General features: G+C 43.0%; 1 protein-coding gene across 1 annotated transcript; it reads left to right on the plus strand.

Annotated features, from left to right (window-relative positions):
• Positions 1 to 385: 385 nt before the first annotated feature.
• Positions 386 to 26,425, plus strand: LOC129388270 (sodium-coupled monocarboxylate transporter 1-like). Its single transcript, XM_055078413.2, has 6 exons — positions 386 to 620; positions 6,226 to 6,312; positions 18,975 to 19,159; positions 20,683 to 20,783; positions 21,402 to 21,496; positions 25,624 to 26,425. The coding sequence occupies exons 2-6, from the start codon at positions 6,232 to 6,234 to the stop codon at positions 25,804 to 25,806; spliced, it is 645 nt and encodes a 214-aa protein (XP_054934388.2). The 5' UTR covers positions 386 to 620; positions 6,226 to 6,231; the 3' UTR covers positions 25,807 to 26,425.
• Positions 26,426 to 27,399: the final 974 nt, after the last annotated feature.

Genomic DNA, 27,399 nt, shown 5'->3' on the forward strand with positions numbered 1-27,399 from the left:
CTGCTATAAAGCAAGAAATGATTCACGATGGACGATTACTGAAAAACGGTACGCCTGTCCTCAGAGGAACTCTATTATTCGCTTTAAACTTCATCCTTTGTATATCTGAGAGCATAAAAGGAAAACTTTTTTGCGTCACTCTGAATTTTCCCAAATCATTGTGAATGCGAAAGTTTATAAATTTACAACTTGTTGACAGAATGTTTATCACTGTTGTTGGTTAGGCATTTGGTCCCGTATTTTCTCATTGCACCTTTTATTTTAAAAAGGAAGCAAATATGCGGAAATTGGCAGCATGATACTTGAAGACAAAGGCTGTGCTCGTTTCTTATTTAAGAAAACGAAAGCTCATGCAGACGTGGAAACCACTGGAACTATTCGGATCTCACTTAGGACGTCACCGATGGCCGATTTACTTACCGGTCTCTCCACCTGGAAAGAACAAGACCTCCAAATAAATTTGTGACCGTGTCGCCTTGCCTAATATACATTTTATTTATTCGATTGCAGCACTGTATCATCGATTGTAAACTCCCACGCAGCAATATGTTACATTGATGTGGTCACACCTTACGTCAAGATAAGCGAGCAGAAGGCTGGCCTCGTAATGCGCCTTCTAGGTATGTCCACTGACCTTTGGATATAATATTTGCCCAGTGATCTTTTGAAAGCACAACACTGTTTTTATTCGTAAATAGCTGAGGAATAAAGATACTGCCTTTCCTGGCATGGTCATTTTGGTAAGGAATGTCTTTCCTAGAGCACCATGTTATAGTTCTTTTCTGGCATGCGTGATGTCTTCTGATCTAGCCATCGTGAACATTTAAGAAATGCGGGAAACAGCAGTACTGCTGCACGCTAAGCTCATTTATTTTTATAATGCTTATGACTTGCTTCGTGAAGATGAGTTCTGTGTTTTATGTTTCTCAAAGCAACGCCGTCATTCATGAAGGCGTGACTGCATCTTGTGAAAATGAATGCAGCTGTACTTGATGTACGCACTGTGAGCCTAGAAAGATTTGCTTCTTCGCAAGGCACATATAGTTTGTCATAGCTTACTGCCTAATAAAATTCACACAACAGACGATAATGCTCGCATTACCATTGTTATGGTTCTCCCGCCGGTGACCGAAATTACAATGGTGTTGTTCTCACATTTAATGAATACAGAGGAAGGATTCAGTAAAATTAGATAATGACTAAAAATTTATATATTTCTTCAAAGTTTTTTAAACATAGGTTTTAATACACAGTTTTATTTGACATCTTAGTGTAGTAAAAATTAAGAAATAAAAACGGCCAAGGCGATGTATATACTTCCCACTGCCAGACGAGATGAGCTATGCAATAAAAATATGGCGACCCGAATTCGAAACCAAAGTTGTGCCTGATCTCATAATAGTTCAGAAACTTCTAGCAAAAATATCACCAAGTAACCTATGGAACATGGAATGCAAAAAACGTAGTTTCACCGCAAAAGAGGCTCATCTTTATGTGAAATGTTTCAAACACTATTGTAGAAGGAGCTGAATGCTCTACTCTTGCGCGCCTGCATTCTTCGTAAAATGTTACCTGATGACGTGTATCAATTATTAGATTAGCATCTCTTGCGTCTAATAACCCAAGGGAAAAGCTCTTCCCGCTTAGCTGCGGAAATCAAATGTCACACATCTGAATAGTAAAACATCTTCCAGACCAAGAACAATGTGCTCAAACATGTGACTTTTACCATCTGAAGGCTAAGCGGCTCAGTTTAAATTTTAATCTGACCATTCAAAGTAAGCATTTATGCTTTGGGAAGTTGCAAACTGTAACCTACCTCTGAGAACCTGCAACATGTCTTGCTCAAATGCCCAATGCGCTTTAAAAAGCACACAATCCTACCGTTTGAAGTATGAAAGCGCAATTCATTAATCTTTCGCAATGCTTTCAATGTTTGAAAGCACCACTGTGTACAAAAATTCAATCAAATCTAGATGTAGACAACTTGTGTCCCAATGGGGACAAGGGCTTAAATCAGGTGAGACGACGAATTGTTGATAGAAAAGATTACTGCTTTTATGCATTTCGTAAAAACCTTATTATATATCAAAAGCATAGGCAATGTATTTTCCAATTGTGGGTGTTCAGGCAAGTTAGGTTACCCAGCGCTTGTATACGTTGCCTTTCTGCGACGACTGTCACTGATTACTAAAAATAGAAAATTTGAGGTAAGATAGAATAATGCCTTGCCAAGCGTTATTGCTACCGCAGACATAAGGCTTATTTTCGCTAGAACAGTCTTTACGAAAATTTCATTACAACCAAAACGAACACGTTATCAAGGCATAACGTTTCGCTAAAACCTTTTGTCTATTACTAGGTCTAGGAAAAACTGTATCAGATATATGCCGTGGAAATGTGTTTGTATAAAGGGAAAATCAGACATCCACCTTGTGGGTTTCCGCAAAACTATTACGTCAAACTCTTGCCTTTGCTTCGAGTTGTTCACAAATTCAATTTTGCCCTGCCATCTGCTAGCCGCCTGGTTAGCTCATATGGTAGAGCGGCTGCAGCGGAAAGGCGGTGGTTCCGGGTTCTAGTCCCGGACAAGGACGCATTTTCTTCAACTGCGAAGCTTTTCTTTCTTTCGAGAAACCCGTATGGGTTTCCTTTGTGGCTATTGCTACGAATGGGTTGATGTCTGATGTGACCTTTAATAATTACGTATCTCCACCTTGCGGGTTTCCGCAGAACTATTACGTCAAATGTGTTTGTACTATGTACCATTATTAGCGCGAAAGCCTTAAGTGGATCATACCCCCGATGGTCTGCAAAACGCGGCATACGGAACAGAACGTCATGTTAGGTCGCTTCACGTAGATATGCGCTCGTTTCAGTGCTCGCTCGATGGTTGTCCTCTTTTTCCACAGCTGGCTCCGATGTCGCTCATCATGCCAGCGTTCCCATACTACACCCTCGCGCTCGCCACTTCTCTTCCGTTTGTTATCGCCTTCATGTCGCTCATCATGCCAAAACAAAGCCAAAGTTAATTAAGACAGAGGTAATAGAGGCACTCGAACCCACGACATTCGGTGGGAGTCGAACCCCAGACCTTATGTGGAAGTCGAACCCACCTCGGTTCGTGTTAATTGCGGCAAATTTATTTAAGGTAGCATCAATTAGGGTACTCGAGCCCACGACCTTTGGTCGGAAAAACAAGAAATAAGAACTAACGATACATTCTAATGAGAATGTGAGATAATTTAATTAATGTCTCTTGAGCACGCAGGCTTTCGCCTTCACCCTTGTTGGCGTGCGCTAAAGTGACAGCCACTTTTTTTGTACGGCATTGGTTTCGCATAATGGGAAAGTGAAAACGAAAACGGCAGTTGATATGCCTGCAGAATTTTAGTACGTATTCCTTGAATTGGCGAAAGGAAAAACTTTATAGTTGGTGGGCATTTTTGTCTGAAAATGCATTTTTTGTTTTTGAAAAGGATGTTTGAGGTTTAGGGTATTTGTTCTCCGCGAAAAGGAGCGAGAAGTGGTATGCCGGGTGGCGTGTCTTGGTGCTATGAGGCTGATTCAGGGGCTCCGTTTCTCTGCTGTAGCGCTCGCTAACGTAAAGTTTGAATATGCACAACATATCCTAATAGTCGTTCATTGAATAGTTAAGCAGAAAAATTTGAGGCCGCGTGTTGCGCAAATTGTGGAAATTTATTCGCATTTTGGGCGCTATAACGTAAAACTATTCCAAACTTTTCTATTCCAATTCTGCAATCAGCCCTCCACGATTGGTGAAACACTTTTTAGACCACCCCCACTTCACCTGTCGGTCACGCGACGTCACGAAAACGGCGATAGCGTCCCATATGATATGACGTGGACATACTGATTATGCATGATTGCACCGTAGCAAAGAAAAATAGTTATTGCTGATTCGACGCCTTTTAGCCATTAGCTCTCGGCTATTGGTCAAAAGTTTTCGGGCTGCACCAACTTCACCTGCATGTCATGCGACGTCACAAAACCACAAAAACTGACTGCGTGAAAGTGACGTGTACGCGTTAAAGATACATTAATACGCCGAACAAAACGGAATTTTCTTCTGAATGGCCGCAGGCTGCCCTGTTCTGAAAGGAATAAAAGATGGCTGCCGCTGATCGCTCAGGCACTGGCTACTCGCACCTGCCGGAAAGCATGGGTTTATATGCGTGTGTGACGAAGAAGATCGGCAGGCTGAAAAGCCCCGTTGCCATCGCGTGGCTCGTACCCAGCTCGTTCGCTGGCTGCGCCCTACCTGCTGCTGCTGAGTTTGTCGCTGCTGCTCTACGAGCCGAATAAACCCCCCTTTACACGTGTAATAAAACTTTTTGCGTGGTCGTGTAACGTTTTCAAGCACTTTCGGCACGTTTACGACCTCGTTCTGCCAACTCTTCTTTGCTGAGGATCCGTTTTAGCGTCATTCTAAAGCTTCCATTGCATTCCGCTGCGATTGTCGGCGAGCCAGCGTAAGCTAAGTAAACGAAAGCGAACCAATCACAGGCGCCGGCACAACCTTCTCCATCCGGTTATCGATTTTCAGTGCAGTGGCTCGACCCGATCAAATCCCTATCCACTTGAGCGTGCTCCTCACCTGTTGTTAGCCAATTAGATAAGGCAAGACGCTCAGTGTAGGCAATATTATTCGTTTTTCAAGCAAACAAAAGTGACCTCCTATGAACGAGGTGAGTGTTTGTTTGGTCTCTTGAGACAACCCTGCGTGTGACCACCCGATGCTTGCGTGGGCGGTTACGCAACTTTGACGTCAGCAAATTGGAATAAAAACTCAATGGAATAGTTTTACATTATAGGACACTTGTACTTCTCGGTTTCCAAAAAAAAAATAGTCGAGTATCGAGCAAATTCTGATGCTCGTTGCTGCTGTGAAGTTGGGCCAGTGAAAAGTTTAATGTTTTCTCAGATGCCTCATTTTAGTAATCTACACAGCAAACGGTATAATGGAACGCGATTGTAGCCTCAGCATTCTGACGTTTGTAATAGTGAAGTCGGAACGTGAAATCTCGCTCTAAATCTCAGACACGCATGCAAAACCTCGTTACAGCTTTCACAAGTGGCACTATAATGACCTTGTGCGCAATCGCTGTACCTTATCTTGGCACCGCAACACGGGTACGTACGACCGTTCACTGCACTTAATTGTACAGGTTCGGATCACAGTAGCCGGGCTTCTAAGATTGAACACGCATATCAATTGCTATTCTATCGACGTTGTATTAGAAGGCAGCCCCACATGAGCGCCATATGCAATAGAAGTCTGCGAGGATTATAAGTTCAAAGAACATTACATCTCCATTATCTATTCCTAGACACCTGACATCTTGAAGATCTAAAGGGATAACTTGAAAAAAGAAACCCCTTCCTAGCAATGAAGATAACATGTACTTAATAGTAAATTGGTTATATTTAGCCCTGCTGTAGTACCACTTTAGATGTGCTATTAAGATGCTCAAATCTTCACAACTTTACGCAGTGATCGAAAAAAACAGTGCCTAGATATCCTCAGTGCAACAAACATACGCCTTCAAGGTAACTCCTTTATAAGGCGAAGCTTTTATGTCTTCTCATTCGGCCCTCCTGGTAGCTCTTAGTGGCATGGTGTTGCACTACGTAGCACGAGATCGCGGTATCATATCACGGTGGCTGTGGCCGTATTTTGATGGTGGCGAAGTGCACGAACATCTGTGTACAGTGCATTGGGGGTATGTTTTAGAACTACAGGCGGTGAAAAACAATCCTTAGTCCCTAACTATGGCGTGTCCCGTAATGAAGTTGTGGTTGTGATAGGCAAAACCCCAGAATTTAATTCATTTTCTTCTTTGCCGGGGCCGTAACGTGTCTAATCGGTGGACTGGTCGCCGCGATATTGAGCAGATTCTGGAGATATTGAAACTGTGAACTAGGCAGACGCCGGCTATGGTGTAGTGAAAAGTATTTTGACCCAAGAGAAAGTGTAATTTGTGGTCACGTGCAGTGCGTGTGAGGGACCACGAGGGGGGTTACACGTCTTGCTCATTTTCCGGGTGTGACAATGAGTAGCCAACAGGAACAGTTTGATGACATTTATTTAATCGCTGCACTATGCGTATATTGCCTAATGTGCGCTGAACCTGCATAATTTTTATTCTGGGTTCTGCATCTTTTTTTGATGGTTTCTCTTCATTTTTGTGTCTTCATGGATAGCTCTTCATGTCACTTTTTTGTTCTGTGGCGGGACCATTTACCGGGCTCTTCCTCCTGGCCCTGTCGTCGCCATGGGTCAACGCAAAGGTTTGACATTAGTTTATTGTTTTCTAAATGTTGGTTATCTTTCTGCTTTGTAATGTTTTGCCAAAAAGGGTGTCACTGACTGCAAATTTCTTTCGTAGAAAAGTGACTCTCTATGCTAGATTGAATGAGTTTATGTGATATATGTCACATGCTCGCAAATAATGGTGCAATTTAAAAGCACAAAATAACTGAACCACAACGCATTCCAGGCATATAATTAGGTGTCTTCACATCGTCACACATACAGGCTGCAGAATGGTTATCATAGGGACTTCCTATATGTACAATGAACAACTTAGGGCAATCGTGGGTTCCTTTAAACACATACATAGATTCGAGCGCTGTATGCGAGTTCTATGATGCTACTTGGGTATTTTGCGGGTGGATCATCCGCATTCACTTGAATTAATAAGTTATATTACAGCAGAATTTCTTTTCCGACAGATTAATGGGCAATGCTAAATTGAAATTCGAGGCTCCACTGAAACCTACTTGCGGTAAATCAGAAGCTTGATAAATCTTCTTGCACGTATTACGAAAAATCCCATTGTACCAGTTATAACGTCTTTATTTGAAAACTCTTTTCAAACATGATGTGAGTTTCTTAGTAGCGGCAATCACTCTCAGCTTATGCGGGTGTTAAATTATAGTTTAATTCACCTGTTCTTATATCCTGCTCTTAGTTATTCCGCATCATGACAATCTTTAGCGCTTCTAGCAATTACATATTATTTCAGTGATGTTGCAGAGTTTACGTTATTTTGCCGCTTTACTGAACTCAGAAATGTAGACTGTGCCTTTGAAGAAAAAAGATAGAAACTCTGGACATCATTTAACATAGTACGAAACATTTTTGGGCGCATTTCTAATTTTCCTAACTTTAAAATTGCCACTGTAAAAACATGCATAGCACCCAGCCCAAGCTGTCATGCTGTGCTTTCGTAGTGCCAGTGGTCGCATTTTCGACATGGGAGTACACCTTTCAAAGAGATGCCACCCTTTCTGTAGCCGTATGTGTTTCTGTAGGAGGGTTGTGAAAAAATACAAATTAGAACGCAAATAAGAAGTAATTGGGCTTTTCACATAAAAATGTTATTCCTACACAGCAGGAAGTTCTACACATATCCGCTTCCCACATGTGCCCATCCATGTCAATACACTTTTCATAACGTGCAGTGAGCTTCTCTTTCGAATCCGTGAAATGTATGTTTTGATGATCACAAAAGCACGTTCTCCTCACTTTCTGCACCTCGCCATATGATCTGAACCGACAACCACGTAGCGCCTCCTCCAAGGAGCAGAGGCGTGTTTACTCAAGGGCACTATATCAGGCCTCTACAGACATTCCCATACAGGGGGCATTTGTGAAAAAGTGATGTGTATAAATCTTCCCATTTGTTGAAATAGGTTTGTATGAGAATTTACCACTATATTTTTATTTGCCTATATGCCGAGAGTTTCCGGAAACTCGATTTTGGTGCAACAAGCGTGCGACCTATGTATTATTACATGGTACTTATTACATGGTACTTGCTGCTCGGTAATGAGAGCCTGTAAAATATCTACCAAGGTTCACTAAATTTGCGTTAGTAAGTGTTTCAGAAATTTTTGATTGCGCACGCAAGCCACGAAGTTTGGCATATGTACCATGCGCACAAGAACAATTGCTCAAAATTTGTCCGTACGATGCCCCCATTCACATACCCGTCATACATTGCGTATCGTTGTGGGAAGAGTTGTGGACACATTTTAATGCGTCAGCAGTCTTCACGCACTTTCCGTGGGCTATGTGATATTGTATGCATCTAACCGTTTTCTGCCTGCCAAGTTCACTGGCTAGTCCATGGTCTAATGGGCAGCGCATCACGCTACTGTGCTGAGAGAGTGAGATTCGAAACCAACCTTCGGAACAACTTGGGTGGCTGAGTATGTGTAAATGCGCACATATGTGCCGCTCTTTAACGAACCTCTTTCACGCTTGCGTACCTCACTGTAGGTGCGGAACGGCGTAGAAAGCACTGCTGATTGAAAATCTTTGACGCCGCATTCGAGCACTGAGCCTGTTCCGCTAGGTGTGTGACGGTCTTCGATTAAACTCTTCGATGCCAACATTGGTCACTGGGTACGTGCCAATAAATTTGGGCCGCGTCTTAATGGACGTCTTTGATACCAATTTGGGTAACTAGATATGCGTCACTGCAAGGTTGCCGCTCTACAATCACAACAGGAAACATTTGGTGGAACCCGTCTAATGATGCAAGTCGACGGTAATATGTCCGCCATTAAATCATTACAGAGACACAACGTATTGCCACCGCCGCAACGATTTATGCACGCGCGGTGCACTGCAGCAGGATTGCTCTTTCTCGCTTCGTTAGGAAGATGGCGCCATCTAACGCTACCATCACGTAGCCAGCCTGTGGCTTCCCAAACGCATGGCGCACCGGCGCGCCCGAACGCCCACAAACGCGTCATGTGGTTTCCACAGTCGCCTCTCGCGTTTCTTTCTTGACATGCTGGGCCATCTATACGCAGAGCAGAGAAGTCCGCGCGTGGATTAAGAGATGAGAAAGGTGATGCTGCGGTGCCTGCGAAAGCTGAGAATTGTTTCCTCGCTTGCCGCACGCTCTGTGGCGCTTACTTAATCACCAAATTATTGTGCGTTAATGGAAGACCGGCCCTTACCTAGTGTAGTCTTGGAGCATCTAGCTAAAGCTTTGGCATGGAAGACAATCATTGAAATGCGGCACGAACCCAGTGCACTTGTACTTTCTGCCTGCTAATGCGTCGGGTTACTGTCATTGAGGAACCCTTTTGACGCGGGCTAAATACCACTCACCATCGCAGAAATTTAGGGCACATATTGCGTCATTGTAATAATAATAATAATAATAATAATAATAACTTGTTTATGCACATCAACGATGGAGGAGACTGCGGGTAAAGGTCGCTTTGGAAACAAACAACTTGATTGAAGCCCGCAGCCACTTCTACAAAGCAGTCGGAGATAGCACGCATATATAGAATACAAAACATTCAAAACTAATGCACTTTCACAGGAAAAGTTCGCAGAAGTTCAAATGAAAGAAAGAGGCAAGATAATACTGTCACGTGGTAGTGACGGTGAAGAAAGAAGCAGTACGGTGGAATACAAAACTAGCTTTTATTGGGCGAACCTGTGCCCACAAAACAGGCTACACTTATAGCACAACGAAAGCGGCGAACACAGTCGGCGATCGTCGAAAATCTGATCTGCGAGTCAAGCGCGTCGGCTTTTATAGAGCAGTCGTCGAATGTTCCAGACTAATCGTTCGGACCCGCGTACCTTCCACAAAGTTCTACACCATTCGCGTTACACGATGAAATCAGATAACACAACGTTCGGCGACAACAGACAGCGGATAGAAGCATCGATAACTTTCCAGAAACTTCGGATACATGCAGGCGCGTCCCATGCTGTGCGATTACATTTGTTAGGCGGCGAAACGTGGTTGCCCGATAAAGATAAGTACACGTGTCAATACTCTTTATTTATCATTGGAGCAAGGACTGCTGAAATATTCGCGTATGTTCATAAAGAAGTTTTTTGTATGTCAATCCCTGATTATGCGATAAATTTAAAAGGAGTAGAAGTGTGTATGATATTTTTGGATAGGATAATTTGCCCACGCAGTGACCACCTTCCATGTTCTTTGTAATGGGTGGCGCATCAATACTTGTTTTTATCGAGATTAGATAGCTCACGAAGAAACCACAAGATTTCTTTTACCTCCCGGTTTAACGCCAGACTTAAATTATAATTATAAAGATTATAAAGAGCGGCAAATCCTCTGCGATACATACCAACGCAAGTTGGCCCCAAATACGTTAATTGAACAGCGACAAACACCCACTGGCCCGTACCCAGTAACACAAGTTGGCATCAAAGGGATTCATAGAAGAGCAGTGAAGATTGGTTGGCACGGAGCCAGTGTTCCAAGTCAGCGACAAACGACTCACCGTACAGCTGTACCCACCAAGTCCCGCGCTTACAGGGACACATGTCGACTTGTAGGAGGTGCATCGAAGAGAAGCACGTTTGTAGATATTGCCACATACTCGGCGACCCAACTTGTCCCAATGGTTTATTTTGAACCTCGTTCCCCTCATCACAGCAGCCCGATGCCTTAAAAAAAATTTAAAATTAAATTACGGCGATTCGCGTGCCAAAAGCACGATCCGATTTTGAGGCACGTCGCTGAGGGGAACTCCGGAAATATAGACCACCTGGCGTTCATTAACGTGAACCTAAATCTAAGTATGCGGACGCTTTCGCATTTCGCCCCCATCGAAATGCGGCCACCATGGCCGGGATTTGATCATGCGACCTGGTGTTTGGCAGCCCAACACCACAACGACTAAGCAATCGTGGCGGATCCGATGCGTTAGCCATTAAACCACGGACTACCCAGTGCACCAGGCTGGCGGGAAAACGGTTTGATAAAAACTTACATGGATGTTAACATAGACATATGTTTGGCCCTTCTTAACGTTATGAAGTATCCGTTAAATACTAACGTAAATAAATGTACCCTAAGCTTACCCGACGCTTGGCGGAATCGAACGCATGTCAGAAGTGTTGTTGCAAGGTAGCAATTCGACACTTTACCAAACGGCACAACACATTCACTGGGCATCTGACACTTCTCAATGATCGCGTTTCTCGCCAAAGCTTTAGCTTGCTGCGCATGAATGGATTGTGTATGCGCCGCTATTCAGGGAACCTCTCGCCAACTTGGGTCGTCACGGAGTATGTTCCACTGGATGTGCGGCAAGCGAGAGAACAATTGTGAGCGTTCGCTGGCACCGACGCGCCTCGGCTTTCGTCGCAAAGCCCATGCGCGCACTTCTCGTCAGTGCCACCAGATGGCACCGTGTTTCCAAAAAGAAGCACGAGAGAGCAGCCCCCATGCCGCATCACGTGCTTCTAAGCTAAGCGTTCGCCAGCACCGGCGGGCCGTGAATCTCGGAATCCATGCATAGGTTTCGCAGTAGTGGCAACAGATGGCGCCGAGTGTTCTTAGGGAAGTTCCAAGGAGGATCTACGCCTTAGACATGACTCGCTTCGACGGTGGCAGTAAGTTGTGTGGGTACATAGATTCAGTGCTAACCGTATTACCATCGACAATGATCGTGAGACTGGTTCCGCCGAAATAGCTAAATAAAGGCGATGGAAAGAAAGTAGAGAGCGAACAAGACGTAGAATTAACAGAAATGAGTTCTGGAATTTCTTTGATGAAGCGAAGACAAGTCACCTTGTGGAAATGTCGGCGGAAACTTGTAGGTGCTTTATTGTCTAGTGTTGGTGACTTAAGAGTAAGCTTTATCTCGGGTGCTCCTATCTAAATACATGTAAACGGATAATTAGTTTTTCTCGGCAGCCACTGCACCAAATTTGACGAGATTTGTTGCACTTAAAAGAAAAGCTTAAAATTTAATGACTGCTGCTTTGGAATTTCAGATTTAGCTTGTCAATTTTTTATTAAAAATTGGTGAAAACAAAAATGTTCAGAAAACGAAACTATCAAGTTTACAACTCTGTAACTCAGCAATTAAATAAGGTAATACAATTCTGTGAATTTCATCCAGTAATGCATCTAAAGCGAACAAAATTGATATATTACACATGAATCTCAAAAATATAGTAATATCCAAATACAGCTTTTGCATAATCCTTGTAAACAACGTAAGAAATTCATGTGAAATGTAAAATTACATATCCAATTTGTCCGCTTTCGATGGTCTAATGGATGCCGTTTACAGAAGCGCGATATCTGTTCTTGATGCATAGCTATGAATTTGTAAACTTCGTGCTTCTATTTTTTCAAACTTTTGAATTTTGAAAATTCTTGTAACAGAATTCAGGACCTAAATCGAAATTCCGCTTCCAACAGTCACTATAATTTAACTTTCTCTCTGAAATGCAACAAATTTCATTGGTCCAGGGGTTGTTGGCCCAAAACTGGTCCAGGGGTTATCTCAGAAAAATGTGTTTGCGTTTTACATGTATATGAACAGGTCGCGTCGGAGTTGGGCCCGAGCGAAAGCTTCCTCTTAAAGCCCCTGTCTACCTCTTCGTTTTCCGTAGATAAATATTTGCTTTTAGCCCTTAAGTGAATTCATGACCACAGCTTTCCTCTGTAGCATTTTACGGTAAAATTCTCCCAATAAGGCTGAAGTTTTTGTCAATATGTTCTTTGACCCTAATCTTTCTATGTTACGATCAGAGAAGCATCTGATTGCCACAGTTCAATGCATAGTCCAGCTGGATTTTTCAATTATATATACTTTACGCATACTTTAAGCAACACTTCTGCAGAGATCACCTGGATATTCATTTGTACATGGATCGGGCTTTATTGTACAGCTTCATAGAAAATACTCAAAATGAAACGGGAGAATACTACGGGCTTCCCAAAAAGTGTTCCGCCACAAGATTATGCATGTTATTTAATAATAACATATGGACCTAGGGGCGCTCCTCAATGGTATGAAAATGGAATATTCAGGCTTCTCCAAACCCGTGGACAGTATAGTGCTGGTGGATTTAGGTGAAACTTGACACTATATTCTTGTTTAGGTCAGTTTTTTTTAAAAGCGATTGTCATTCTTACAATAACTCAACACTTGTCGATGTCAGTCTTTCTGTCTGTATGACTGTCGGTCAGTTTGGATAGCTAACCATTTTGTTGCCAACTTGGGCCGCTCGATCGTCCGTGGTTTACTGGTTCGACAACCCGGTTTAAAACAAAACCTCGGATCAATGTGTATCACTGGAGTTTTGAAGCTGGGCATGTGCCGCTATTCAATAAACATCTCAAGGCACCATCGTGGATCACTGGATTCGTGCTAATCATTATGTGCCACTTGGAATGTGGTTTATTTAGTGACAGTCTTGTATCATTCATGTGGTGCTGGGCGCAATCAAACAGGCACTTACATTCAGAAATCTTGTTTGAATGTATGTTCAAACGCTCGCCAAGCGTACACTTCGCGACGGCGCCGCTAAGTGGCGCGGTGTATTCAGGTCTCAAGGAAACGTATAAAAATTATTAGATGCATACGAAAGAATAATGAGGTGTATGCAAAAATGCTCGAATGGAAAGCATGTACAGCATACCTGATTACGTCAAGCAGGCTGGTTGACCATTTGTCACCGCCCCATTTCAGAGGGGATGGCAATAAATAACCATCAACATCGGCAACATCTTTGCAATCATCATCAATTCAGTAGGACCTGGAAACCAGTAATGCTGACAGCGCTAACGTTATCAAACGCGATTCGTTGCTTACAATCTGGTATGTTGTCAGGGTTTGAATGTAACCAAAAATTAGTAGTCAGAAATCAGGCATTTGTATTGGCTCAAAGGTTGCCCCTATTAGCAATATTTACTTGAGTGAGGTTGACAGCTGCTTGCAGAAAGCCTTAAGTGATAGCGTTATCAAGATATTTCGTTTCTTTGATGATTACCTGATTTTCCGCAATAGGGAAGAATTCGATTCCGCTGCTACCTCAATAAGTGAGCAATTTAAATTTTATGAAGGAGGATTAAAGTTTACCAAGGTATTTCCTCAGCGACGCGTAATTCAGTTTCTTGACATTTCCTTGATCTTTGAACAAAATGACGTTTGTTGGCAGTGCTCCCCAAGATCTTCGAAGCCGTTGCTAAACTATATATCCAAGCATTCGAAAGTAGTAAAAAACGGAATTGCCATGTCGTGCCTTAAGTCTTCTCTCACCAGATCCTGCATGCACGAAATTAGCGCCAGTTCTAATGCGCAGGTTCGGCGGCTGTTAGAAGCAGGTTATCCTAGTGCAGCAGTGGCCACTGTGGCTGAGCGCCTAAAGAAGTCGGTTTCGAGGGGTACGGACGTGGTTACAGAAAAGAATAATAGCAAAAAAAGAGTAGTGGCTATTTCGTACATTCATTCAGTGTAGCACATGCTTAAATAAGTTGCAAGTAGATATGATTTTAATCTTGCTTTCACTGCTCCCAATAAGCTAGGTAAGATATGCGCTGCCGTACAGAGGAAAAAGGAGCAGGTTAAAGGCAAAAAAAAGAACAGATCTTTGTCCAGTGAACCACAATAAGAACAACAGTTTTACTGACTGTCGTATGGGTGTGGTTTATAAAATTCCCCTTAGCTGTGGCCAGTTCTGCATAGGGGAAACAGGATGGTGTATCAATCAGAGGCTAATGGAACATAAAAGGTCGTTAACCGGTTGATCGCCTTCTAATCTTTCCCTACATTGCCAAGATTGTGACTGCACGCCAGAGTTAGATCAATGAGCGATATTGTGCAGGAATAAGAATGAAGATGCGCGTCTTATGGTAGAAGCATGGCACATTTATAATGGTGGAAGTGCGTGCGTGAGTCAGCCTTCGATTGCTTTACATAAGGAATAGATTAAGTGCCATAGCAGTTATCTCTCACGTAGACCGGCACATGTACCCGACTGACACGTGGCATTCCTGAGATTGCGCAGATGAGTTTTGTGTCTTCTTTCTTTTTTTCGCCTCAGTGCTCCCTTGAGTTGATAGTCGGCGTTCGTGCTGTCCACGTCTCTAGTCTTGTGTCTTGTCTGCACGCCTCACTTCTTTTTTTGCATAATCGAGGCCGGTTGGCTTTGGGAACCCATGTTAAAACCATAAATGAGGCCGTGCAGGATGATATTGGTTGAACCTATTTTGAAACCAGGGAAGCCCAGCGTAACATTACTTTTGAAAAAAGATTCTGGAACGGAGATGAAAATAAATTGGCAGCTAAACTGCGAAGAGTGTCTCTACTTGAAAAGCGTGGGCACAGAATGGAGGAAGAAGCACAGAAAATTTGCGGCCTATTATGGCGTAATACAAAGTTTAAGCAGGCAACCAGAAGCCATCAGAATGAAAAATGGGAGAAACCGATACAGTGAAGTGGATCCAAAGAATGGAAGGCAAAACGACAACAAAGTTTTACAAGAGTGTGAAGAAAGAATAATAAAGAATAATAACGGTAGTATACCGGCCTCCGAATGGCATTATTTCAAGTTTCATAGATTTCTTTGAAACATTTTTAGACTACGTTAGCGCAAATAACTTTCGTCTCATCTGCGGAGATTTCAATGTAGATGTCACAGGGGATAGCACCTTAACCCAACGCTTTCTTATTTCTCTTCAGTCAACTGGTTTCGTGAATTTAATCAACACACCTACACGTGTTACACAGACTACTTTACCTTGTATTGATCTCCTCATTACCAATATTGAAACTATCGTCAACCAAGCTGGTACCATTACCTCAGATGTTAGTGATCACTGTCCTGTGTTTATGTTCTTTTACACAGATGCGAAAAATTGCAGGAGTCCTGAAACGCCAATTTATGCTCAATATATATCAAATAGCGCTCTGGCAACATTGAAGTACAACATTATTATGGACGATTTGTCCTACTTATACAGGATAAAATATGCAGATGTTGGGCACACAAAGTTCATTTCCTAATTCATAGCAATATACGCTTTACATTTTCCTTTCAAAGAAATTAAACACTAAAAAAAATCCGAAAACCGTGGGTCACACCCGCACATATTAAAATGATAAAGAACAAGAATAAGCTTTACCACGCTTTTCTACGTACTCGGTCGCCAGAAATTTGATTAGATTCAAAAGCACACGGAGCAAACTAAACACTGAGCTTAGACACGCCAAGCGAACATATAATCAGCAAATCTTTTCTGAACTTACAAGGAAACAGCCCAATGAAGTTTGGAAATTCATAAATGACGTTATGGGCCATGGCAGAAAGAACGCGTCCGTAGGAAGAATGAACCATAAAGGAAGTGAGCTGTCGGGGGAAGCACATCCTGATCATTTTAATAGTTATTTCACGAATACTGGAATACCAGTAAATCAGATACCGAATTCCGAAACGCCAATAAACACATGCTCCGACAGTGTTTTCCTTGAGCCTGCCGACGAATTAGAGGTTTACAGGACATTCATGAACCTAAACAACAGCAAGGCTTCAGACATCGATAACCTTCGAATAAAACCAGTTAAGTATGTCATAGAATTCATAGCTCCTGTGATTACTGATATATTGAACCTGATTCTAGAAACTGGCGTCTATCCTGTTGAAATGAAGAAAAGTAGGGTGAGCATCTTATTCAAGGGTGGTGACAGAAACGACACAAGCAATCATAGGCCAGTCTCTGTCATTCCTATCTTTTCCAAAGGATTAGAAAAGGTGATATTCACTAGTTTGTCTAAATTTTTCCATTGTAAGAATATTATATGTGACGCCAAATTCGGCTTCCGGTAAGGGCGATCAACAGAAACCGCACTCCTTACCATTAAAGAAATGATTGTGTGAAATATTCAAGAAAACCTTTTCACTCTTGGCCTGTTTGTTGATTTTAGTAAGGTGTTTGACTGTCTCAACCATAATATTTTCATTTACAAGCTTTCACTTAGTGGAATCCGCGGAACACCTCTGGCTCTAATAAAGTCCTACTTAGAAAACAGGAAGCAGGCATATATCTAGATAATAAACAATCATTTTTTTACCAGCACAAAATGGTGTACCACAAGGCAGTGTGTCAGGACTTTTGCTTTTTAATATATAATAATGATATCATGAGCATTGACTCAACTGTAAAATTTATCATATATGCAGACGACAGCAGCCTATTAATTTCGGGTCCTAATGCAGACGATCTAATTATGAAATGTAATCTAATACTTTACAAATTACACCTATGGTCCAATTTGAATTGCATTAGAATAAATCCTAAGAAGACGAAAGTAGTAATATTTAGAGCTAAAAATAAAATAGTCAAAACATGCCATGCTGTCAGATGCCAAGGCGAAGAAGTTCAAGTAGTGAAGGAACACAAAATTCTAGGAGTTACGTTTTCTTCAAACTTATGTTGGGGCAAACACATAGAAGATGTTGGTAAAAAAGTAGCCGCAGTGACGGGAATCTTATATCGTTGCCGACATCTTCTTCCAACACAGGCCAAAATCCAAATTTATCATTGACTGTTTGCTTCACATATTAACTACTGTGGTCAAGTATAGGCTACAACGACAAAAAGAAACGTTGAAAAGATAGGTGTACTTCAAAAGAGGATCCTGCGACATATTGCTAACCTTGATTACCTGTCTCCAACGCGAAGTGCTTTTATAGGCTATAGTATAATTAGTGTGGAATATATGTATGCGTATTGCCTGCTCCGCTCTTTTATCTTTTCCACTGTAGCTTTCCAAGATTTTTGAATGAATCTAGCCTCTCTAAGAAAAAGACATGTTACACTATCCACACGTAACGATGATGTTTGGCTCCGCCCGAAATTTCGAAATAATTATAAAGTTCAGTCATTACAGCATAATCCGGCATTTATTCTAAATGCGCATAAATGTGTGATAAGTTCCGGCACAAAAGAACTGAGAATGTATTTTCTATCCAAAGAATGAATGGCTATGTGTGTGTGCCTTTTGTTTTGCAAGTGCTGCTAACATGAACATGTATGTATTCTATTTTTCTTTATACTATGGTTTCTTAACTTCTTTTGTTTGTATTGTCATGTGTTCACAAATATAGATAAAGTTATTGCAAACACATTTTGAAATCATATGCTGTTGATTTATTAATTAATTGCCCTTATGCTACTGTGTAACTCATTGTTCTTCGCATTTCCTGATGTCATTTACTATAGACACTACCTGTAGCTGTAAACCAATACTGCCTTGTAGATGGGGTCATGAGCCTAGCGAAGCTGTCGAGACAGCTTTTAGCTCTGGAGCCTTTCCAGGACCCATTAATTCTGGAAAAATAAAACATGGAACTGAATTGAATTGAAATTAAAGGGGAAACCTGTACAATAACACAAAGGACAGTGCCTTACTTTTTGAGGCTCTAGGTGATGGCTTCAGGACAAAAACATACCAGAGCAAATATTCGCAGCATACTGAGACCGGTATCTGCTGCAGCGAAAATCGGGTGACAACTAGGTACATCGTAATGAAATGCAAACGTATTCATCCAGTGAAACCCGTAGATAACGTACATCATCCAACAGTGCTTTCGTCAAAGTAGACGGAAGCATCAACTGGTCAGCCATCGAGATAAGCAACAGGCGGTTACAGTATTGGCGGAAAAAGTGCAGGGAAGAAATTGACACCACCGGCTTCGTTATAGGCTTATGTAGCGGTTCAAGCACGATAGCGAACTTTTGAGGAAGAGAAAACGGATTAAGGAGGTATATATAAAAATGCTAGAATAAAATTAATCTACAGACTGCCAGATTAACTCAAGCGGGCGAGGAGACTTTTGTCGCCGCTCCATTTCAAAGGGGATGCCAATGAATCATCATCACCGAAACCCGAAAGAGGCTCCTCGCTTAATGCACGAGTCATACATGACGCTTCTAAGTAGTGGCGTTGCGTCGCGTCGCTTCGCTGTTTCAACGGTTATTGTATAAATGTCCGCATTAGTCATGAGACTAGTTCTGCAGGAATTTTTCTTCGGTCAAGGAATTTAAACGAAACATTGGATTGATTTATGCCACCCATGCATCTTCTATGGTGCTCCATTGGAAGAATGTGCGGTGAGAGTACCAATAATGTATTTTTTCCAGGGCGCGGGCTGGGCGACGCTGCTGGTCTGCATATTCATCCTCTGGCACGCTATAGGAAGGAGCCTATCAAATATCGCGCAACCTCCTCACCTTCCTAAAACACTCGACCGTTGCCCACTACCTACGAACATAAGTGGCTGGATTGAGGAGCCTCTAGCTGGAGCACATCAGCAAGAAGACACGAGGTTCGTTCTTTTACGCATTAGCTACACGCGGTTGATATCGCCCCGCTAGATGTACCAGCGCACAGTGAAGCTTGTGTGCCCGGGGTCGGCCGAGTGATACAAATAGACACCATGGAGAAAACATCCATGCAGAGGTAACGCTACTGTAATTCAACCCCTAATACGATTTCTTAATGTAGGCATATTGACTATCTTGTGTGTGCAATAATTCCTGGCCGATGCGTGCGTCTTTCTTTTCTCATATAAAAAGGTGCAGCTTTGTATGAACTGAGAAGTATTGAGAGTGATCGCGAAGTGTTACACAACCACACAAAGAATGGTTCATAGTTTATCGGCAATAGAACACGCAGTAGGCACTCCATTACTAATTTTTAAGCAGCTCATCAAGCATGCTGTCACGTGTGCCCAGGAATAGAAGAAGAGAACACGCTGTCGCAACGCTGGTGTGATGAAGAGCGCCGGCAGAAAGTAGAAAATGCTTCTCGCGGCCTCTGGCTTAAACGCGTGTCCTGAACATCTCCGCACACAATCTGTAGCGCAGAGCAGGCGAGATGACAGCGCGCATTCAGCAACTAGCCATCTTGGCTCGTCCAGACATTGCACACGCTGCAAGTTAGCTCCAAAATAGGGTGCGTGGGCCACGCGCATGCGCTCGGGATCGCCTTGTGCAGCAGAATGTCTCGGCCTTGCCAGGTGTGCACACGTGGCAGCAATAGCCACCACTGTGGTTCTGAGGAGGGGACGCGTGCTCATCTCCCTCCACTACCGCAGGATTGATGGCGTCAGCGCGCAATCACCTCTACGTTTAGCACGCGCATGATGGCGTGAGCTCCAACATTGGGCTCGCCAGACGATGGCGAGTATCAAACCATGAATGTTCTCTACCCAGCCTCGCACGCTTTCCTTCACATCCACAGCATACGGCACGTGGACTGTGATCTGATCGCATTTGTCATTATACCTACCATCATGACGGCTGCAAAAGTTACCTGTGCAGTTGGTATATTTGCTATCGAAATTGAGAAACGCTTCTTTTATAAAACCTTGGTCTGGGCGTCAAACAAGAATCAGTAACCCTGCTGGATAATGTAAGGATGAAGCGCTGTCAGTATGCGCAATGTGCCAGTGTGTCATGTACGATTTATTTGCGTTTTTCTTTGCATGGGGGGCTGTCTTGGTCGCTTTTATTTTTACATTTCCTTTTTTTTGCGTTTGTATGCGAGAATATCCTGCGTAGGCCTGAAAAACTAAATTCCATTAAGACACGGTCCGCTTTTCGTGCACTCCTTTCATTGTCCTTCCTCTTACTGCAAAGCTATGTTTGTTGTCATCATACAATTCAACTCTCCTACTGTGTGGTGCTAAAATACTGATTTATTACCTGAAACCGTCAATTATGGAACGCTTAGCGAAGAACACAGGTCCTGTCTTTTCCCCTTTCTCTTGGGCTTTTCACTGCGAAATCTGTACCACCTAGCGATCTTCCCTACTCAATCTGTACAACATATTTATGTCAATTGCAGTTCGAGTGTGTTCAGGCTATACCTGGTGTCTTTTTACTGGATATCTTTCATCGGGGCCCTGATGACGATTTTCTTGGGGACTGCTCTAAGTCTTGTGACTGGTGAGTTTTAGACACGCAATAATCTTCTGCGTTCAAATGTGACGAAAATTGCTGAATATAAGACACAAATTTGACATTATTCGCAAACATTTATTCGTGGGAAGCAAATTATTGCACAATTTTGTGAAAGCCAATCCAGCTTCACGTTCACCAGTCCTCTGCTGGATTGCATGCCTCTGAACTCGTACGCAATTTAAATTGAAGTTCACTTTTCAGCAGTAACTAGCACAATAAAAGCCGCTAATTAGGCTAGTTAGATTGCTGGATTCATGGTTACGAAAATTCAGCGCATACCTATGCTGTGCTCAGACAGGTTTGCGCTAAATTTTTGTAATAATGAAGGTCGAGGTAAACAGGGTCAACGAATGAAATTTGGGAATGTGAGTAAGCGATTATCCCTGTCTCGTATGTTGGCGGCGTCACCGTATTGTTCAATAAACCTCGAGCAGTGTGTAAAACTTGCCTCGTACTTACGAATGCAGTAAATACTTTGATGACGATGATAATCCTTTGTGTAAAGTGAGACTTAAGAGTTTATCTCGTCGGCACTGTTTGCACATTACTAAGAAGCAGCAGCGTTTGCTAATGCAATAATCACCGAGGTCCGCTATGTTTCAGGTGGTCGCCGAACGGCAAGAGTAAATCTACGTTTTACTAGCCCGGTATTTCTGAATTTCTGGAAGCGGTTCAGATATATGCGTCGAACATTTCAGGTGAGCGAAATCTGAAATCAGTGTCTAGCCTTTTTAACGACTGAGAATATTGGAGAAGGCACACAGAACAACACTTATCGCCACAATTTTGTTGCAGTTTGCTTTTGCTATCTCTACATTCGTACAGAGAAACATTACCACCTCGTTTCTCTCGGAATGCCATGCTGAACAGAATGGAACTTAAACGAAGCCCCGGTGTTACAAGGCACAATAAGTATTTGAAATAACATAAACCGGAAGAGTGTAGAAGTCTCACACAAATTTCGCATATTCACAAATTACGCCTAAACTTGTCACCTTTGCTCTACCGTGCAAGTTCCCAAGTGCACTTCCCATATTTCATGATTACTAACAGCTTGTTTTTGTCCACTACACAAGGAAACCACCTGCCGACAGTCTCGATTGGTATGCGTCTTGCTCTGACCGACTGCTTTCTATGGTTCCAAATTCTATGGTTGATTGAATTTGTCGAAACTTTTACCGTTTGTGATTGCTTTCCTTCTACTGACACCCGTTTTGTAAGCATAAATGACCGCGGATCACCTCTAATAATTACTGACCTCACCAAGTCTACTTCCTTATCCCGGCCACGGCGGCCGCATTTCGTTGGGGGCGAAATGCGAAAACACCCGTGTACTTAGATTTAGGTGCACGTTAACAAACCCCAGGTGGTCGAAATTTCCGGAGTCCCCCACTACGGCGTGCCTCATAATCAGAAAGTGGTTTTGGCACGTAAAACCGCATAATTTAATTTTATGTCTACTTCCTTTACCTTCGCGTATACTGTCAGACAGAACGTCAGAAATGACCATGATCAGTCATTATTGTGAGTCACGCATTGGCAGGTCTTGTAACAGGAGTGGCCAATTCAGAATTTTTTTGCGCCAGCAGCTAAGATTACAACGACGCACAGGCATTGGACTGCCAACGCTGCGCAGTGGCTGGTCACAGCGGTCGAAAAAAGCGCACAAACGGGATAAGGGAGACGCATGACGTGTTCAGTGATTTGATATTCCAGGGACTGTGCAAGCAAGCAGGTCACCAGTAGTATTGAAAACAGAACTGGCGCAGGATTTATGCCTACGCTACGAATATAATGAGGCCTGAGTCTTTCCCGGGCTTCTTGCACCAGCTCTACCCATCCCCTCAGTCGCACGACTTCGAACTCCCAGGGCTCGCATCTCCGCATCGTCGTGTCATTGATGTCGCCTCACGTCGGCTTCACGGGCACGCAGTTCAGCGTTCTCACTCAGCATCTGACGCTCCGCTTAGATGTCCGCTGCATGATACTCGGAACGTTCGGCCCGCTGGAGCCACTTGGCGTCTGCTTTCCACTCCATAAACTCCGGATCCTTGGCCTGCATCTCCTGCATTGACTCCGCCTCTCTCATACGTCTTTCCTCAGCAAATGCATATTGCAAGTGTAACAGTTGTTTATAAGAAAAGGGACAAGAATGGCTTTGCAAACTATTGGTCTTTGTCAATACTACCTGTTTTCTCGAAAGGGCTTGAGAAAGTAATTTTGACCCGGATGAATAATTTCTGTAGTAAGCATGATGTACTGACACCTTCACAATTTGGTTTTCGGAAACACCGGTCCACCGAACTCGCTCCACTAGAACAAAAAAAAACACATTCTAAAATCTCTTGACGGCAGGAATTTAGCTTTAGGAATGTATTTAGAATTTTCGAAGGCTTTTGATCACCTGAACCACAAGTTACCTTTAAAAAAGCTTCAAGTATATGCCTTTTGAGGAACGTCATTGATGCTTTTGAGCAGCTATCTCGGAAGTCGACAACAGTATGTTGAAATAAACTGTCACCGATTAAATGTTAAAACTGTGTCTTCCGGTGGGCCGCAAGGCAGCATTTTGGGCCCGTTTCTATTATTACATACGTGAACGACATAACACAGATAGGCAGATAAATAAAAAATGTGCATATATGCTGATTACACCAGCTTATTGTTTTCAACCTCGTCTGCCTCAAACATGGTCATGAAAGCAAATACTGCACTTAGGCACCTCGAGAAGTGCACAAAACATAACGCTCTAAAAATTAACACTTCCAAAACAAAGGTCATTATTTGCCGTCCAAAAAACAAGGAAGTTCGTATTAACGATGATATCATTCTTAATAATTTACAAATAGAGATAATAAATTCCTTTAAAGTACTAGGTGTACTTTTCAATGAGAAAATGACATGGGATGACCACACAAATTACGTAGCACCTAAACTGTCATGTGTCATTGGATTGATGTATACCCATAAGCACCTCCTCCCTATAAAAGTGAAATTGGTACTTCAGAATTCATTGTTCTGTTCCCATCTAAACTATTGTCGTTTAGTCTGGGGGGAAACACCCCTCATGAATCTACGAAAATTACGCGTTCAGCAGAAAAGAATGCTCAGAATAATATACAATGTAGCATATGACCACCCATCTAAATCGCTCTTTATGAAAAACATAATGCCGATTCATGGTCTGTACGCAAACCGCCTAATTTCTAAGTACATTAGCGAGCTGAAAAACAACGTCTCGTTCATTGCACATCTGGCAGCACTGCCGAAGAGAAATATTACGTACGCAACCAGAAACACCGATGTTTGGCACATACATTCATTCCGAACACGTTACGGACAACATATGCTCAGGAACACTCTTCCGTATTTCTTAAACCTCTGCAAAATTACGGTATAAATCTCCAACGCGTTCGGCCAAAAGATTTGCGTCATTTTGTTTCACTTGTACGCGAAAGGGTGGCACTTTCTGTTTGAAATGTTCGACATATATTATGCACATCGCTTTCTCTTTTTGAATTATGGTACATTTGCGTAAAAATTGTCATTTGTTTCTGCATTGTGATATTCCTTTTCGTCTGTGGTCATATGCATGTACTGGTTGCCTTTTTTTTTTCTAAATATCATGTATTTATATCGGGGAGGCGAGAGCCCGTCAAGCTGGATATCTAGCTTTTTCTCTCCCTCTCCCACATCCTAGGTATGGAAAATAAAGGATTATTATTATTATTATTATTATTATTATTATTATTATTATTAATAATAATAATATTAATATTATCCGTATATCGCCCGCTTATGGCGCATCGGCTCTCCACGCCTAGCTTTCGTCTCCGCCTTCTCGGTATCAGTCTTACGTTGCCGGCCCCGTCGCCAAGCAGAATACGTGCATGCGCCATCGCCGCTCGTAGTAGGCGACGACTGAGAACAGCGCCCCCTACCGGTAGACGCCACCCCCTCCATCGCACACATGTTCTCTCCCTGCGACCTAGCGGCGGAACCGGGGCGGCGTGTGCGCTCTCCACTGACGAACTATGGCGTCAGGTTCACAGCGCCACACAGCGGATTCTGTGACGAATGGAAACATTCCGCTCTCACAGACAGATCAACCTTAACGTCAATGTACCGCGTCATCGCGTGGCGACACACTTCACGTTCCCGCCACGGATTTATACTCCTTCCTTTCCCTCTCCGACACAGGTGTTCATGCAGTCGCGAAAACAGCGCTTTTGGCATCCGTTATCACCCTATCGACCAATCAATCTTTTCGCGACACAATGCCACCGACGCCCACTTTTCAGCGAGAAGGGCTCCTTAACGCGATCGCTGTTAAAAATGCTTCATGGTAGGCCTTTGTGCAGCGAGCACTGACTGTTCCCACAATATCTAAATTTAAATTATCACGTTTAAGGGGCCAGAGGATTTGAGGGCTTTCTGTTCTTTGTCACGCTTGGAAATCGCGGTACGCGATTATATTTACATTCCACATCTACCAAATTGCGGCCTCCGTTGCCGGGGTTGAACCCCGAACTCCGTGCTCAATGAAGAAACATCATAGAAACTATGGAGGTGATATGACATTATGTTGTACGTCCGGAAAGATTGCAGAGAACTACGAAATTTCCGACTTCCTCATCTCTGAAGTGCATGTCTGGACCAATTAAATTTCACATATTTCGTTTTCCCTATTCTCTTCGCAAAAACGTTGATTGAATGATCTGTGCCCACTCTTGTAGCAACGAGTAGGGCTGTTTAGGAATAGTAAGAAAAGCTGTGAAAACTTGGCCAAAATCTTGAATTACCCTTGGTCTTTCTTTTCCCGCAGCTTCAAGGAGACGAGAGGAAAAATGGAGTTGCTGTATTGCAACCCAAAAAGCGAGGCGACGAAGATGAAGAACTTGTACGCCTCGACACAGAGCTGGCTCCTATGAACAAAGAAAGTGATCGACTTGGAGGATGTCCTAATGATTCGCAACGTGCTACAATTAATATTAACGAACCAACGTAGAAAATACGCATATTTATTACTTTCCTTTTGCATACAATGAGGCGGCACGCCTTTTCGCACGGCCTTGTCAAAACATCAGGAGGGTACGCCTACAAATCGCCTTTTCTTGCGGGCTTTACGGTTCCGGTAACGCGTTTCAAAACATGAGATGTGTTGCGATTGTGCTTGTCGTTTGCAAAATTTCCAGACAAATATATTGGCGCTCATTTTGTCCTGATTGCAGTCGGCTGCAGTATCGCTGCTGCTTGTGGGTGGCTATCGCTCGGCCGCTTTTCCACGAAAGCGTCCAACATGTTAAGGGAAATTCGTAAAGGTGCGCATATAGTACGGTGGTTCCAAAGTGACAGCTAGGGGCCGGAGAAGTTGGCTGTGTCACGATACTGACGCGAGGTACGCCGAGTACATGCCTCTCGTATCGCAAGGCGCGGAGAGCATGGCCCCCGTCAAAGCGGTAATCGAGCACAAGAGGGCGCTGGATTCGCTGGAGTGTAATATCGTACCTGTTTTAATTTTTGTTAGATGTGTGCTCAGAGGACCCACAAATTCGATTCCCTCCTCTCACATCAATGGCTTCATGCTTTCCTCTGTCTAAGTAATAAAAAAGCGTAAAAAAACTCTACCTCATTGTGACTTTTGTAGTGCATAACGGTCCGCTGACGTACGCCTTGTCAATTTTTTTCTTGTTGTATTTAGCGTCCAAGAGCAACACAGGGCTACGGTCGACCCCGCAGTAAAGTGGTGCAGTGTAATTTTGTCCACCTGGGATCCTTTGAAATACGTCTAAATTTATATATGCAAGCTCTTTTTTATGTAGCCAAACATCATCTGCACTTATTTTAGGCAAATAACGAGAAGTAAAAATAACACTTCGACCTCGGTAGACGTTTGAAGTACTGCAATTTTTTGTTTCATTTGGCGCTGCCATTATTATAGGACATTCCAAACAAAGCTGAGAGCAAGATTTGTTGAAAGGAAAGGTGTGAGAGGCCGGCCGGAAACGGCATATTATCGCTAAAGGCATAGGTAAAAAAGAGAGGGGTGGCTTTGCAATAAATTTACTTGGCTTAACAGAGCTTCATTTACAAATACAAATAGTTACAAAAGTCGAACGCGTTGTTCCGCACTAGACGGCCTTGATGTGATGGGAAGGCGTTCAAATCCCTGTTGGTTAAGTGAAAGAATGGAGCTGCAAAACTTGACGTTTCACCAAGTTGACGGGCCATTTGGTGGGGATGACCAGTGCGTCGTGAGATGCACGTAGAAGCTCTGCAATCAGATTTGAGATTAAGTGACTAATAAACAGAACTTCTAGAAAAAGAACAGGCTTGCAAAGTGACGGCGAAACCAAAAGAGGTCATAGGTGAGGCTTAACCTACATGGTTGCAACGCTAATGTCTTGTAAATACGAGGAATGTATGAATTTTTGGACGGATTCAAGGTAATTAACATGGCGAGACTGGTGGTGTACCCATACGCGTAGTGCGTGCCGATTGACGCGCCACTGGTGGCGGCCTTGCGCAGAACACACGGGAGAGGAGCCAGCCGCGCGCCGTAGTTTGTTGTGTCGTTGATAGTGCTTCTCGGTTATTCACG

Source organism: Dermacentor andersoni, chromosome 10 (genome assembly GCF_023375885.2).
Source record: "Dermacentor andersoni chromosome 10, qqDerAnde1_hic_scaffold, whole genome shotgun sequence".
Taxonomy (NCBI): Eukaryota; Metazoa; Arthropoda; class Arachnida; order Ixodida; family Ixodidae; genus Dermacentor; species Dermacentor andersoni.